Source organism: Apostichopus japonicus, chromosome 4, assembly GCF_037975245.1.
Source record: "Apostichopus japonicus isolate 1M-3 chromosome 4, ASM3797524v1, whole genome shotgun sequence".
Taxonomy (NCBI): domain Eukaryota; kingdom Metazoa; phylum Echinodermata; class Holothuroidea; order Aspidochirotida; family Stichopodidae; genus Apostichopus; species Apostichopus japonicus.
The window spans coordinates 18300881-18318483 of NC_092564.1; the positions used below are offsets into that span (position 1 = coordinate 18300881).

General features: G+C 35.7%; 2 protein-coding genes across 2 annotated transcripts in view; both read left to right on the forward strand.

Annotated features, from left to right (window-relative positions):
* On the forward strand, positions 1–10005 carry LOC139966693 (non-homologous end-joining factor 1-like). The gene is made up of 8 exons (XM_071969974.1): positions 1–517; positions 1700–1901; positions 2669–2869; positions 3351–3492; positions 4621–4682; positions 5901–6012; positions 6458–6654; positions 7137–10005. Coding segments are annotated over exons 1-8 (1023 nt in total). The 5' UTR covers positions 1–515; the 3' UTR covers positions 7242–10005.
* Positions 10006–14135: 4130 nt separating this feature from the next.
* Positions 14136–17603, forward strand: part of LOC139966692 (aromatic-L-amino-acid decarboxylase-like) — a 31648-nt gene continuing 28180 nt past the window's right edge. The window contains exons 1-2 of the mRNA XM_071969972.1: positions 14136–14463; positions 17413–17585. Of these exons, the coding sequence (XP_071826073.1) occupies positions 14436–14463; positions 17413–17585 (201 nt within the window). The 5' untranslated portion in view covers positions 14136–14435. The remainder of the gene's footprint in view (positions 14464–17412; positions 17586–17603) is intronic.

The window sequence follows — 17603 nt, forward strand, 5'->3', positions numbered from 1 at the left end:
AACGTAATGTCGAACATGAAAACAGATTCTCAATTATCAAATTTTATTCTGGAGGACTATTGTCTGGAGAACCCTAGACAAAGACTTCTACCATCATTCTTTGGTGCGCCTTTTAAGTTTTAGGGTTTATGATGGAGGCAAGAGATATCATATAGCTTTGCATGAGTGTCATAGTTCCCCTGCGGCCCTGCGTTTCATTATCATAGTTCCCCTTGATGTCAACCTTTATCCATCGATGCACAATATGAATTACTTACAAAATTCGTCTACGCTCGCCATTACTTTGATGCTTTGACGAAGAACTGGTCAGAAAAAGTCATGTACCCCGCAGAGCTAAGCAAAGCTTCATGGTTGGCTAATGCATTTGAATTGAATAGCAAGGCGGATGTTAGGTAACACGTTAGAGTCAACCCTGACCGAGTACAGGTGGACCTAAACTGAGAAGTGAGAACTGTGTTTACCAACAACAACTATAACTCTCAGGACATAAACGTCGGCATCTGAGACAAGTCTTCATGTAAGATACATTCATTACGAGCAATTCAGTGTCACTTAAAACGATTTTATCAATTTCTTTTGCACCGTCTATTCACACATCTTAAAAAGCAGGGTTAGTTTTTCGTGAAACTGCTACTAGTCTTTAGAAATACAGTAATGGTTTGCTTGACTTGTACAAATAAAATGAGATATTTTATTATCTATATTAAAAGGCGTGCCTATTCAATAAGAAATCTATCATGTCATTCTATCCCCTGGAAGCCGGAAACAGATGGAGTTGCATAACAAAAACTGTATGCTCTGTTTGTAGTTTACTGCACAATGGGTACAGTATAACTAAGGCTTAGAATTATCAAAGTGGCTATTCTTACGACTAGTCGTAACAATAATTCCCTTTTGCGAATGCGCAGTTGCTATTTTTACGACTAGGAGTACTATTTTTACGACGAGAAGCAACAATAATTTCCGGTTAGGTTTAGGGTTGGATTGAGGGTTTTAGAGTTAAGGTTAGTGTTACCCCTACTACATACCCAGTTGCTTTATTTACTTCGAATTCGCCGATGTCGTAAGAATAGTTAATAAATAATTGTTACGACTAGTCGTAAGAATAGCCACGGCCTAGAATTATTGCAACAACTAACAATGTTAGTAACATGCATAGTGTTGCCTTGGAGTTGGATAGGACATCTTAGTTCTCCCAACAAATACAAGTTACCTTTTTACCATTTAAGAAAGTAGCCTGTTGTGAACCCATGTAACCCCTGTTCATGGCACATCATCACCACCCTGATTAACTGCCAAACGAATAGTGAGGCATATTTGGTATTTCGTTGTTACTCGCCCAACTGCTGTAAGAATAGCCACAGCCATTTATAAATATTTGAAGGCTCCTCAGTTGTAATTTCAATCAAGTTACAATTTAACCAATAAGTTTTAGTCTATATTGTAATTGTGACACAAGGTGAATCCTATAAACTACAAAACAAACTTATAAATTATATTTGTAATTTAATGGTTGTACAGTAATTTTGCTCAAATGTTTTGGGTCACTAGCTTCTGTTCAAACAAGCATTGGGAAATTACTATCTATTTAGATCACATTATGTTGGAATCACATTCTACGGCAATAACTTGAGGAATTATAGATTTCCTAGAATATAAATGAGGATTGAGTTCATGATGGTCATTTTTATATTCGCAGGGCAGAGGAATCAAGAGTAACGTGGAGACAGGCCTGGAAGCCTGATCTGAAGTCATGTCCTTGGATTCCTCTCCCTGTCAGTGAGAATCAGTTTTGGTTGAAGAGCCATTTCCAATCTGACAGTATGGCCATCTCCATATTTGATGGCGTCCATGTTTGGTCAGAATCAAACACTGTAGAAGATGTCAGTGCAAAAACCAAGGTTTGTGAAAGTGATTTTAGTTTTTGTAGTTTTTCATACAGTAATTATGGTTGAGGTAAATGCCCATAACTTCTATCATTTTATTTACGATGATCTATACAGCAACCAATTCCTTTGTATTCAATTCAGTGTAAATACTGTCAAGTTTATGTTCTCACCTGTACACACAAACTTGTATTAATCACCTCCAATACAGTAAGTGTGTATGATGGACAAAGGCATTTATCTGGTAGCAAGATGCTATAAAAATTGGCAACCTGTTTACACAAATGCAGTATTTTCAGAAATTATGAGTATTAAACAGAGTTGAAAAATGTCAAACCTATGGTACAAAATACTAAAACAATTCACTGTGGAGAGTAGCAGTGAAACCAAAAAATGTTCATCACAGACACTCTATGGAATTGTTTCTAATCCCCCTGAGGAAACAGACAGCAAAACAAAAAAAATGAAGAGGAATGAAAATTCAATAGCTGAACTATATTCAAAAGGTAAGATAGTGGTGACCCTTCTATGAATTCATGCCAATGTAATGTTTAGACAGTGGTTAAACTTTCCGAGAGCATTGGATGGAACAGTATCAATATTTGAGACATGAAGATATGCCTGCAAGTAATAACAACATAATTTGACCAGAAATTGTTTTAAGGGGGTAAAAAAATAGTATTTAGGAACGGTTAACTTTACATGGACGTTAAACAATTTTGATTTGATTGTTTCTATGAAAAGTACCAAATTTACCACCTCTTTGAATAACAATCTTACAGCTTTACAATCCAAATGTTGAAGCACCAGTATCTAAAGTTTTGCAACATCTGAAGGAATGTTTGCAGTTCAATTCAACCAAAGGACAGCTGCGAGTTCATCCCAAAGATGGCGATCGAAAGTTGCTTCTTGAAGTGACGTCCAACTTGACGGGAGGAGTACCATTTAAGTGGAAATTTGAAACGGAGAAGAAGACCGAAGAGGTAAAAGTAACAGACCCTGCAGCGTAGTGGTGCATGGAGGCAGTTTGGAAAAGAGAAACAGAACATTCTTCTAAAATTCTTTTTATTTCAATAGAGTCAAACTCTATCGCAATCGATGAATATACTCTATAGATTTCCCACCATGGTATTCGTACTGTAACTGTACCACTGCTATGATAAATATTTGAATTGAATTAAATTGAATCGTAATTCGGAGGAACTTTACATAATCTGTATATAAAGCTGTAGTTTGGTGGATTCGTTCAATCATAACACACTCAAAACCTTGACCATGGGAATTTTACCCACTCCCTTTTTGCGTGTAGAGGCCAGCTTCAAAAAGAAGGGTGGCATGATTTGTTTTTAATAGTCACCTTGTCTTGCAGTTAACTGTTGAGTATGTTACTACCAGAATATGAACAGTTTTAATGTTTAAATGTCTCTTTAACTATGTATTATGTATGGTTTCCTCCATTTTTAGACAATTTCTGAAGAGATTACATTCCCTCTGCTGTGCATGGTGTCAGAACTGATTCAGAGAGAAAAAGCGTTAGTTTCGCTCCTGAAGAGGAAAGACTCAGAGATTGATGATATGAGAGCAGGAGGGGCCAAAGCCTCGAGAAGTAAGTTGGTCCCGACATTACCATTGCCGACAAAATTCTTGCGTGAAAGTTTTTTACAACTTGGAGTATTTTCCTACAAGCAAGTCATGACTTGAATTTTCTCCTATTTAGTAGATAAACTATAGCAAGTTTGTGTTTGTTACTGTCTCAAGTCACTGGGGCACAGATACCCCTGTGTACAAGTTGCCTTCAGTGACCAAAGGCTACACCCCCTTCTTTATGAAAGCTTTCATTCACTTCTGTCTCTTCCATAGAAGTTCAGTACCTACCTTTTATCAATCAGGGGAATTTGACACACCTTTCCCCGCACTTTACCTTGAAATCTGTTGCAAATATTAAGCAACCTGAGTATTTTTCTGTTTTGAAATTTTGAAAAATTGTTTTCAGATTTTGGATATTGAATATGAAACAACACATTAAGTGTCCCGCTAGTTTGTCTAAGGCTGGTCTTGTGACTTGCTCCAACCAGGGGTTGGGACATTTTAGATTTCCCTTTTACCTCTGTTACTTACTGATCTTAATGTAGCTATGAATTTAGGTTCAGAAACTATATTTTAGTAGCAGCATTTACAAACACACATTCCATCAAAGAAATAAATATACATAAAGAAGTAAAATGACAAGTAATGAAAATTAGAACTTCAGTGGTGCTCTAATGTCATGTATGGATGCGCACTCTGACACAAAAACCAGGTTGGATGTTCAAGTTGGGGATGATTATGTCTCTCTTCTCACCTCTCTAAATTCTATTTTCATATTTTTGAAAGTATACTACACAATGAGCGTACAATATAAATGCTCTATATCAAATTTCCCTGGTAACTCTATATAACCATGGAACCTAGAGTTGCAGCTCCAGCTTCCCACTGATTTACCCCCCCCCTCCTCCTCCATCCCCCACTCACACCTCTGGCTGTGATCTTGCATGGATTTGCAGTATACTAATATGAAGGCAAATCAAATTTTTGATTTTACTCTACGTGAATGGATGAAGCATTTACCTACCTGTCTAGGTAGTTTATATACATAATAAGTAACCTGAAAACATAGACTAGTTGTGATCGTTGGGTTTAAAAGTTATATCACCTGTAGTTTGTTGTATACTTTGTGTTTTTCTCTCTTATCCAGAGTACCTAGAGACAGTGCCATTCAATCACAAAGGCTTTCAACAAGAGAGAGTACAGTCCAAGGTTAGGTTGATTCATTCACATGCTTTTTCCTCTTCTGATAGACTTCCGTATATGAAAAGAAAATGATTTTTTGTAGGACAGTTGCTCAGCCAAGGTTAGGTTAAATTCAATCACATGTTTATCTCTGCTGATAAGCTTCTGTATATGAAAAGAAAATGAGGACAGTTGTGTAGCAATATCAGTTCGATTTGTCATTGTTAACACTGGTCTTTGTTTAGAACACTTTGTAATCTGTATTGATGCCAGTGTTTGTATCCTTGCTACTTTCTTCTTTGTATTTTTTGTTTTTGTTTTTTATATCCAAGGAGACCTGTAAGAAGTATGAACAAAGAAAAAATGAGATTATTGGGGGATAACTAAAAATAATCATTCTAGTCCATATCTAACATTATTCAATACGTTTTTGTCCTCTTTTTTTCTTCTTGCAGTCAATGGTACATTCTAGAGCATAAGTTGTAGTACTTGCAATTATCACATCTCAATTCACATCTCATACCATGCAAGTACACTTCTACACAAAATGAACTGTTGGTGTTGTCACACAGAGCAAATTGGGTTGTAACATTGAAACTGTGTTAAATAAATTGATGGAAATTTGCTACTGACAAACAAAGAATAGCACTGATCAGCCAAGGCCTTATTTAGGAATAAGAATTGATGAAGTCACAGAGCAAATAGGGTTGTAACATTTAAACTGTGTTAAATAAATTGATGGAAGTTTGCTACTGACAAACAAAGAATAGTACTGATCAGCCAAGGTCTTATTTAGTTTAAGAATTGATGTAGTCACAGAGCAAATAGGGTTGTTACATTTGAACCCTGTAAAAAAAAAATTTGTTACTGACAAACAAAATATAGCATCAAAATTTTGAATGGGCCTTATTTAGATTGTTACATTTAATGGCATGTTGAAAATATGGATGAAATTTGTTACTTCACAAAATATAGAATATAGATTCTTGTTCATCCAAGGCCTTATTTTAGATATAAGAATTGGGTTGAAATTGTCATAACTAGCAAGTAAAACTTGTAGTTGCGGTTCGGAACATCATTGGATAACCATGAAATTATCTGGAAGGGTCAAGTATCAAAATTGAAACACATTACAACTGCTTTAATAAAACCAGTTTTGACTATCTTGGTAGTCAAATGCAATGTTTACAAATAGATATTGATACAGGTTTTGAAAAAAAAATGTTCTCTGTTTGGAATTTGCAGAGTTTTGAGGAGCTGGTGAAGAAACGAGGCCAAAACTGCTTTGACACCGAGGGCCAGACATTATACAAAGAGGTAATGGTCACATCTGCTTGGATTGATAGACCACAGCATGGTAGGTCCTTTTCATGTTCACCTGTAATTCTGTAAGATTTAAAATTTCTACCTGTAGCCATTCAGTGTACAGCTTACAAGATTGAACGTTAACTATGTCAGTGAATTTATTTCAGTGGAAAGCTTCAGGTTTTGGTTAAAGCTTACCCATGTGGATTTTCCTGACAGAAAATAGTGTGTAATGTTTACCTATTATAAATTAATAGACATTTAAGAGTATACCACATGCTTTGATAATAAAAGATAACCAAATTTCCCTTATAAGGATACTAAAGTTTTAAAGTTTAAAACAGTGTGACGTAAATGTGATGTTGGAAAAGAAAAGTAATTTGTTCCAACCACTATTTCCGACAAAGAAATACACCAGGTTTGTACTTTCATATAATAACCTTTGGATTGATGATTTTACTTTTGCTGTGTTTTTTCACGTTTTTGGTTTTCTTTAGAAAACAATTTTGCAGCAGAGGGTGTAGCTGAAACTTTACCTGTGAACTCTGATAGGGGTAAGGAATCCCCTTCATGGGCCAACAAGGTACCTCCATCTCTCTTGCCACAGGATGCCACTACCTCTGCTGGCTCATCACCAGCAGGATCCAGAAACTCTTCCCCGAGAAAGTCTTTCTCTCCGGGCAAATTAGAAGAGGTAGGTGTTATTTTCCCCATTCTTGGGTCATACATTTGTCATACCGAGTCATACATACTGTGTCATACATACTGAATCATACATACTGAGTCATACATACTGAGTCATATATACTGAGTCATACAAGGGAGTGTTATTTCAGTGGTAAACGCCGGTGCCTTATAATTATAAGGTCCCCGGTTCGAGTCACTCCAAGATTAATGTCTGTCATCCAGGTACAGAGTTGTTGACAATTGATAATTCAAAATCAAGTACGTTAAATTATGAATGTAAGAGACTGACTTTGGTCAGCTTGCGGCTTTGATAAGCCAATGTTGGCTTCTTCGCAAGTTCCTGCTTGCAGGAGGATCTAAATACATACATCAAATTCGTACAGGATTATTCCACTGTTTTTCAACAATTGATATAATTCTTTACAAAGTTTTTACATCTGATACTGAAAAACTTTTCATTTCTTTTGGTTTTCCTCTCCCCATGTACAGCAACAAACGGAACTCTTAAGACGTGAAGCTCTTCAAAGAAAATTAGAAGAGGCGAAACAGAAGCAGGAAGCAAAGCCAAAGAAGAAGAAAAAGAAACTATTTTAATTTTTTTTTTTCTTAGTCTAAGTCAAAACAATGTTTTTGATTGATAAATTCGAACATTTTTTATAGTAACATCCATTTCTGATATCATTGTTAATTGATTTATTGTGAATTTTCAACTCAACATTTTTGCAATCTTCCCCTTTTGACTTTGAAACCCCAAAATGGGAGATATCTAGAGAGATGTAATGATGAACTATTATATACTGTATATGTACTAAAGACATATATTGGTAAAAATGTAGTACAGTTTAGATTGTCTAGTGTTTAGATCCCAGCAGGCAATTTTTTTTTATGAGTGAGAAGCTGACATGATGGTGAGAAAAGTTCATTGTTTTTTGTATACAGCTAGAGTAGAAAGATATTTGAAAGTAGACAAGCTTATTTTCAAATAAATTCTGAAACCTTTATTCACCTTTGTGTCTTTTTGTGTCCATTGATGCTTGATAAGCAGGCATTAATTGAGTCCGTTACATATGTTGGATTCTAGGAGAGATCTACTTTGCAAGGACCCTATAGGGTTAATGTCGGTAAATGCATGAGAGAAAAGGGATATTCTTTTATCATTGTAAGATTAGCGTTTATTGTATCGCTAAATGAGTTTACCCTTGAAAGTTGAAATAGAAATATAAATGATACAACATGTTGAAGGGACTTCAAACATGTGTTAACATGCACCTTTAATGTACGAATTCATCAAGATTGGTTTTTGTTTCGTTTTGTGCATGGAGCCAAAAATATATTGAAAACATAGTAAGCTCATCCACTTCACCCAAGTCCCATTTATTATGTGGGATCTTTAGAATGTTATGGGCTGGTGATGGCATGCGCGTGGGTGGGTGTTTGTGTGGGGTATGTGACGCATGGCTTCTATACACTCTGAATCAAACAGTTTATAATTGGTCAAGTTCATACATGGTATGTGGATTGAATTGTTAAAGTGAGTGCAAAAATCTTATTTGTTCTATGAAGGTCAAAGATCATTGGATGTCAACAGAGGTTAACGTCTGAAAACGTTGTAAAAATGGTGAATACAACCGTAAAAGATTGAATGAACTTCATACTTGTCATGCACATCCACCGTATTAATTTTTTTTAATATTTTATTAATTATGATCCTGGCACAACATTAACTTAAATTTAATGTAGCCCGTTAGAAGACCATGCTAGCAGTCCTATTTGGTCATTTCTATATCATTGTTTAAGAAATTTCCCTCGTAAACTTTTAAAACATCCGAAGATCGTTGGGTAAAATGTCTGGACTATTTGGTTTAACACAAACCATTAGTTCCTCGATCAGATGCAGTAGAAAACTTCATAGGAATTTTTTTCCTTTAAATGTCGATATTGTATTTCGACATGAGCTTCATTGCTTAATATGTTTCCATATGGTTTCTTCAACAACATATAACTATGTATAGTTCCCAGTCAGCTTTCTAGTCAAGATTACTAAAAAGTTACATTACCCCAACCCCCTTTGAACTGAAACAGACAGCGTTACCTTAATGAGTACATTCTACTTACTGCCCCGCTGATCTTGTATTAAGAAAGGGATGGACTTTGATAATAGACCGTCTGACGGAAAGACAAAGTGACTCCCACCCCCATTCTCCCCTCCCCTCCCCCCCCCCCCATCCAAAAGAAAAAGAAAGTTATGTTACCAAAACCCCTTCGACTGAAAAAAAGTTGCCTACTGACTACACGCCAGTGAGGGCCCCTTTGATATTGTATGAGGAATGGGATGGAATTTGATTATAAACCGTTTGACGGAAAAGACAAGGTTACCCTTTCCTCGTACCCCCCCCCCCAAGAAAAAAAGTTATATTACGACAACCCCCTTCAACCGAAACAGAAGCAGTTACCCAATGAATACATGTCACTTACTGCTCTACTGATCTTGTATTAAGTAAGGGATGGACTATGATAACATACCATTTGAGGGAAGGACAAAGTAACTCCGACCCCAGCCCTCTCCCCCCTCCAAGAAAAAGAAAGTTATATTACGACAACCCCCTTCAACTTAAACAGAAGCAGTTACCCAATGAATACATGTCACTTACTGCTCTACTGATCTTGTTTAAAGAAAGGGATGGACTATGATAATATACCGTTTGAGGGAAGGACAAAGTAACTGCAACTTCCAACCAACCCCACCCACCTTTCCAAGAAAAAGAAAGTTATATTACCACAACCCCCTTCAACTGAAAAAAAGAGTTAATTAATGAGTACATTTCACTTACTGCTCTATTGATCTTGTATGAAGTAAGGGATGGACTATGATAATATACCGTTTGAGGAAAGGACAAAGTAACCACTTCCTCCTAAGGAGGTGTGGGGGAAGGAGGCGGTGATATAATTGTCTTGCGAATTCGACGTGGCTCTTAATTTGATAATTTTAGCGTTTCCAACCGAAAATATCTTAAAGATCGATCGGTGTTGCTCCGGCTTTGAGAAGTACTTGTTTTTCACCATCTTCGTTAAAATGGTGATGATCCTTTTAAAGACTCAATGCATTTCAATCCTCATTTTGAGTTGGGTGTTGACTTTTGTGTCACTTTGATGAAATTTGATATTTACTACACATAATTGGATACCAGCTGGCTCAATCAAACTATACAGTTATATTTAATGCTATGCTGTCAGTTGCTTCGTAAGCCAGGTCAGGCCACTGGCATGTTTGCCTTGGCCCCAAAACTGACCCCAAGTGGCACCCCCACCCCCTTCCCCCTCTCCTCAACCTGGGCACGTTTTAGGCCGAAGTATACAATCATCATAGTAGCACTCTTCTTTTGGCGATTTTTGAATTATTTAATCCCACACAGAAAACACGAAGGTTATGGTAAAAGTCAACACAAAAATTAATCTTTAAAAGGTATACAATTTAGTTTTTAGTTTTAATACAACATGGCGATTACCGTGTATAATAGTCAACCGTTATTTGTATTCCGAAGAGACGCTATGGTTGGCAACAAAAAACAGCTGCTTTATTTTGTTACCTCTAGTTAGACACAAGGATGTCCTTTACCTCTGATTTGTCGGTTTTCCCTCTTTCTATTTTTTCTTTCTCTCTCTCTCTCTTCACTTTTTTCTTTCTTTTTTTCTTTTCATTCCATTTTCGTAGTGGATCAATTTTCCAGACTATAATTAAACCCCGCCACCTGCTTTTTGATTCCCAGTATTGATTTCATACTATACCATAGGCTTTCATTCAAATCAGTGTGGGCGAAGTACGTCATAAAGTCATCAACCGTGTTGTAAGTATACGTTTAACACTGCAGTACTAACAGTATTTGAGTATAGCCTATAGTCGGAAGATCGTGAACTTGACAAATCAGGACTTGACGAGAATTATCCATTTTTTGTCTCTGTTTTCTTCTTCTTCTTCTTTCACATAAAGTTTGAAATCAAACTGAAGTTTCACTGGCTACCCGGTTGTAAACATTTGTATGTAACAATACATGCATAAAAATGAACTAAAGTAATAAATATGTAAATGTATATTAAATGTGCAGCTCAAAATGATATTTTATTTATTTTTTATTATTGTCATCTTTAATGAGGGTAGTCCTGCTCAGTGCAGAAGCACTGTACATACATACCAAATGAAATGATAAGAAAAATGGCGTAGTCTATTATCAAATTTGATACCTTTCCTATACTGTAGGTCTATACTAAACATATATCGGTACGATATTCCACGGAGACCACTATACAACTTAAGTGAATGTGTTTACTGTTATAAAGAAAGATAAGACAGGGTTAAAAACAAGACTTTTCATTTCTGTTAGAGCAATATGATTGTGTGACAGGTGTTGATTACTTTTAACAATAATGTCGCAAGAGACGAGTTTAACAAAACCGAATTTAAATATCAACTTCATCATCTTTCTCAAATGTTCTCTCGATGAAAAATTATAAAGGAGCTATCTGGTAGGTGCATCAACTCCATTGAGCAAAGTTCACGTGCTAGATGTTAACAATGATATCGAGAACGAACGCCCCCCCCCCAACCCTCCTCCCCATGCGGCCTTCAAAAATATAGCCTATAGTAAAATCCAGTGGCGTAGGAAGGTACTTTTGAGTGGGGGGGCTGGAGACTGATGGCCGGCCTGGGGAGGGGTCTAAGGGGAGGGGGTGTCCCCCTCCCCTTTGGAATTTTTTTTGCATTTCCAGGTGGCTTCAGATGCAATTTGGTGCAATATAGCACATTTCAACACCCACTCCATTTTGTAAACTTAATTTTGTATTTTCACCTGGCCTTAGATGCAATTTGGTGCTCCAAATGAGATTTTTTTTTCTCATTTGGAAATGAAAAAGGGGTTTTCTGACTTGCGAAGCGGGGGGGGGGGGGGGGCGGAATGATACTTCCGCCCCTCCACATTTTTCACTGGGGGGATGGCGCCCCCAGCCCCCCGGTTCCTACGCCCTTGGTAAAATCTAATCAAACTGTAGTTTGTCATTTTAAATTTCATTCAAGAAAAAATGTTAACTTCATGTCAGGCGGAATTGAATAGTATATAACTTTAGGTAGAAGGCTCGCGTAGTATACAGTGAGGAGTTAATACGCACCGATGAGGACACTGTGACGTCACTGGAATCACAAAAGTCAATTTCCTTTCCAATTAACACAGAGATATATCATACCATTTACGTCCTTCTAAGTATGTGTGATAATGATCAATCATCTTCTCTAAAACTACGAGCAAGATCTCAAGTGTTTTTTATCATCAGCTCAGACGACCAACTAATTTGCTGATTTTCAACAGTGTTTCGTTTAACTGTTTAAAAATCGACCAGCCTTTTTTTCCTCGGCTCAACGGACTTTCGAAGGTTACCGCTTGCAAGAAATCATCTGTATAAATATATATATATATATATATATATATATATATATATATATATATATATATATATATATATATATATATATATATATATATATATATATATATATATATATATATCTATATATATATATCTATATATATATCTATATATCTATATATATATCTATATCTATATATATATATATATGTGTGTGTGTGGGGGGGGGGGGTATATTTGCATGCTCGAAATAAGAACGTTGGGGTAAAATATGATTTAGTCATGCAAGGTGTTTTTTGACCGAAGTGTATAGATATATATATATATACATATATATATATATATATATATATATATATATATATATATATAAATATATATGTATATATATATATATGTATATATATATATAAATATATATATATTTATTTATATGGACGGACGGACGGACGGACGGACGGACGGACGGACGGACGGACGGACGGACGGACGGACGGACGGACGGACGGACGGACGGACGGACGGACGGACGGACGGACGGACGGACGGATGGATGGATGGATATAAATACAACATCATATAGTAATGTACACAGCAATGCTGATTAGCATGTGATACCTTTACTTGATATAATATCAATTTAATATTCTGGGAGATTCCCGTTAATAAAGTAAGTCATTAACTATGGTTTGAATAGCTAAGTTTCATTTCAAGAAATGCAGCAATAAGTCCAAGATTTCGACATTTTTGAATTTGCCTTGACAGCGGTGTTTTACCGTCTGCTATTTGAAAAGTGTCCAGCAGGTGAAACGTTGAGTATTGAATTAAATTCATGAATTACTCACAAACTTACTTTCAATTGGTGACTAAATTCACACAAATTATTTTGGAAATATGCCTATATGTTTGTCACAATGTTCCTTGGGACACTTACATGAGCACAGCAAAATGTACAATGACGTAATAAAGATGTACCAGCAGCTTCATGCCGTAACTATGCACTTGTGAACATGTTGTTATCCGGAGATGACAAACGTATGCATGTTTCGGCTTTTAATGTTGTGTTAACTGTGTGTCAACTCTATGGGTTGTATATGTATTATTATAAGACTTAAGTGGTATTGTGTATATATATAAAATGGAGTAATAAATTATTTGTTTAAGTAGTCTTCAGGAAATACTAGCAAGCCGTTATTCCGTGATTCGGAAACGTGTTTGTTATAGAGACATATCTGTTGAGTTTAATACCCCCTATCCTATACGCACTGCTACAAAGGTAGGCCTATTGATTTTTTTATATTCGTTTTCTTTTATTTCATGTTTTATTTATACCTTTGTATATTGTAGACGCTACCATACATATAAAAATAAAACCACATGTGTTGTGAGTTCGGCTAGACACTTCATAAGAGATTACACGTTTTATTTGTTTGGATACTGTGGTTGAATCAACACTCATCTGTATATGTGGAATATCGGGAAGAATGTCAGGAACTTTACGGAGCCTCTCCGTATTGTTTCATAGTAGTCATAGCCAACATATATGCTATAGAGAGTATAGAGTATTTTAAGCAAAAGTAAAGCTATGGACTTTCAACCTATCATAAAATTCTTATTTCTGTTCATCATTACCGAAGGAAGAAAATGATGGTACCACTGACAGACTGGGTACGACGGATAAATGAATAGACGGACACCGGTATACACATGTGTGGGTTGGTATAGGCCTATTAACATACTTGCATGCTTGAAATGTGAACTTTGGGTTAAAATATGACGCCATGCAAAGGTTTATTTACTCAAGTATATATATATATATATATATATATATATATATATATATATATATATATATATATATATATATATACATATACATATACATATATATATATATATTGTGTGTGTGTGTGTGTATGTACGGTGATCAATTCCACGTGAAAACATCGTATATATGATATATCCGATCAAGGCTTCTTTCAAAGTAGGCGTGGTCTACCAATGCCAATGTCCATCGTGATCATGCGCGGTGTTGTTGACTCTGGTAACGTATTGACAGACGGTTTATAGTTCTGCTATACAATGAAAACTGGGGTGTCTTTAATTAAAGTTCTGAAAGAACGGAAAGTCACTGATTGTTTTCTGCATTTTTTTGTTTTGCATTCAGATCGAGAACATTATTCCAACGGTTTATGAAGTATGACAATATAAGGCAAGATTCCAGAACTGATGTTTTGTAACCTGCCACTAGAAGTCACAGAGTCGTGTCGTTAAGCAGAAAGAAGAATTTATACTTTATGCCATCTTGGTGAATATATATATATCCATAAAATATATATATATATATGTACAATTCTATATGTATTTGGAAAGATGGATGTGGAAGAATACAGGAAAAGAGGTGAGATGGAATGATTATTGATAAGAAATATGTAATATTAAAGTATTCATTGAAATAACCTTTTAGATACTTGACATATTTTGCCATGTAATAAACTCGGATTTAGGATTTTTGGCAGAATTCTTAGAAAGATCTATTTTTTACCTAACGTTTACAATAAATAAGAGAGGTTTTCTATGTGGAATTGTCTATTAGGAATTGGAACCGACAGGGTTTCAAACTATGACATCATACATGTACGTTAGTATACTTGTTTTGTTTTTTTGTATTCATAATGTAGGCCTATTATATATAGAATACAGCCGTTTACATAGAAATGGTAAAAATTCCTAAAAACGGTACACTGTTGTGTGATGTTGGATTTAGCCTACTCCAAAATTTTCGATAACTTTAGTTATGCAAAGAATTACTGTTAGTGGGTTATATAATTCGATCCTTTCACAGTTTCAATAATTACATTGTTTTCACGATGGGTTGGTAACTGAAACGAGCTGGTATTATCAAATAATACGGTTTGAAATGTTGTAAAATCAACATCTGTAAATTGTCGATGGTTATTTTGGATGTTAATTGATCGTATTTACTACAAGCGTGCGTACACTCACTTTTCGGTAAGCTAATTGGATTACGACTGCGTTAAAGCTTCACTTTAGATAGGCCTAGTTCAATTGTCAGCTTCTGATGGTTACCTTAATTAACAATAACAAAGACGATGTAACAAACAAGCCTACATAAAAACGCAAATTTGTTATTTTATTACACCAAATCACACTTGATTGATGGAACTATAGGCATAAACTACAAAGCTCTGCGTATAAATTATGTTTATGCATCACATGCAATTTGTGAGACAACTTAAATATTTCATATAATTAGATGTGCATATTAAATATAACTAGGTGTAAATAATATTACATATAATTAGGTGTAAATAATTCAATAATCATGTATGAATATTACATATAGTTTAGGTGTGATTAATAGACAAATAAATTTGTGTAATTTTTTTCACATAATCTGTTTTTCCCCATATGATCTGTGAATGTTACAATGATGTGAGAAATGTTAAATATAATTACGACAACAAGTAACAACCTAACTGAAGTTTCTTTAAGGGTACCCTACACGCAAAATAACTCCATTGCAGTATGTCCATACGTCTTGCGGTTTTTGATGTGAGCTTAATTTATTTCTCTGAACACACTTTATGTATGACCATATGTACTAAGGTATAGAAGTATGTAGTTATACTGTGCCACTTCGTTGTATGTTCTTCCAAACCGAGTTCCCTCCCACGTGTTGTTTTACAACTCAATGTGTGTAGGCAGAAATACCTAGACCTTAATCAAACAATATTTGAAATTGTTAGTTGTTGAACTTGTTAGTGGGTGGCAATTATTGATTTAATCGGCTTACTCTGTGATATATAAGATAACGATTCGTTCTTCGTAGTTCCGGCGATGATATTAATCTAGGATTATCATCTTAAACCTACTGCAAGAAGATTTTTTTTCGCCCTCCAATTTTGTAAATAATTGAAAAAGATCTAAAATATCAGATTAATGTATGTAAGATTGTTGCCATGATCCCGTGGACACAGTCCTAATTAATTTAAAAGATATTCGGAGAATGAAGCCAATTATGGCAATTGGATGTCGTCTCTTTCAGCTTTCGTTAGCTTTATAGCGGTCTGTAACATACAAAGAGGTACAATTGGACTTCACCCTTCCCTCTTATTAATAGTGCAGGGGCGGTGTAATGTATACGTCATAATATCTGAACAAGATAGGGAGTGGGCTCAAGGGTCAATTTGCATAAGTGATATCATACACACCTCTTAAATGTCAAACAAATACCTTCATGCACCCCCGTTACTTTTGACGTAAAACTCTAGACGTTCCAATCCTTCTCAATAATGTATTGATTGATTGATGATCTTATAATCATGATGGGTGCTAAACGACTTCACCATATTCCTTCTCCAGCTAAATACCGCGTTACCCTAATCACTTATACCACGGTTGCAGTTTTCTCACTCCCGTGACATTGTGTGCTTACATATGGTTACGATATGTTGTATCAGATCAGCTTGTCTGGGCATTATATGACACACAACATGTCTAGAACAATAGGAAAATAATGGCGACAAATATTTTACCATGATATATTCGGGTAAATGTCGTAAATGGCATATTAAAGCTGGAAATATATCAAACTATTTTTCTATCATTAGTTAATGTGTCATATAACATGACAATTACGGGTTAATGTCTGGAAGGACAAATTAAAACGTGGACGGAAGATATAAAAGTATATAATAATTTTTCAATCATTCGTTATTAATGTTTTACACAACATGTGAGGTTTTATCCAGTGTTGATCATAGAACGATGGAAGCCTCATATATTTTGTTGACAGGAGAACTATAGAAGGAAAGAAAATAAATAACGTGGTAGTAATTTTATGTTACGAGTGATTAAAATGTCCGGCAGACGACAAGCTGTTAAATTCATTAAATAAATAATCGATTGTTAACCTTCAAAAACAATCTAAAAGGGTGTCTTGGTATTTGATCACTTGCGTATAGACACTGCAAAGGTCGTTATGTGGAGGGGTGGGGTAGGGACCAAGGAATGAATTACCGTACCTCTATAGGGTACGCAGGGTACGAATAGATGAAGAAGTGCATTTCAAGTATTTTAATTTTATCATAGCAAGCCCTCCTTCTGACATGTAACCAACTTTTGTTGTACCTACAAATCGCTACAGAGGAGGGATTATCTCAACAAGATACTGTTCCGGATGATTCGACCCGCCTTTAACCCTCATCAGAGCTTCGAAATTCATTCCAGATCAATACGTCTTTCTGATAAATAACACTCCATATAGATTTAGTTAAATTGCAGACCAAATTCTGTTAAACCTGGTTCTATTTCAATCTCTCCCCAGGTAAGGAGATGGTCGACCTCATTGCAGATTACCTGTCCAACATCCGATCACGTCGTACCTTTCCTAACGTGGAACCCGGCTACATGAAGAACCTCGTACCTGATACTGCACCAGAGAATGGGGAGGATTGGGAGGATGTAGTCCGCGACATCGAAAGAGTTATAATGCCTGGGGTAAGGATAAAAGAGATG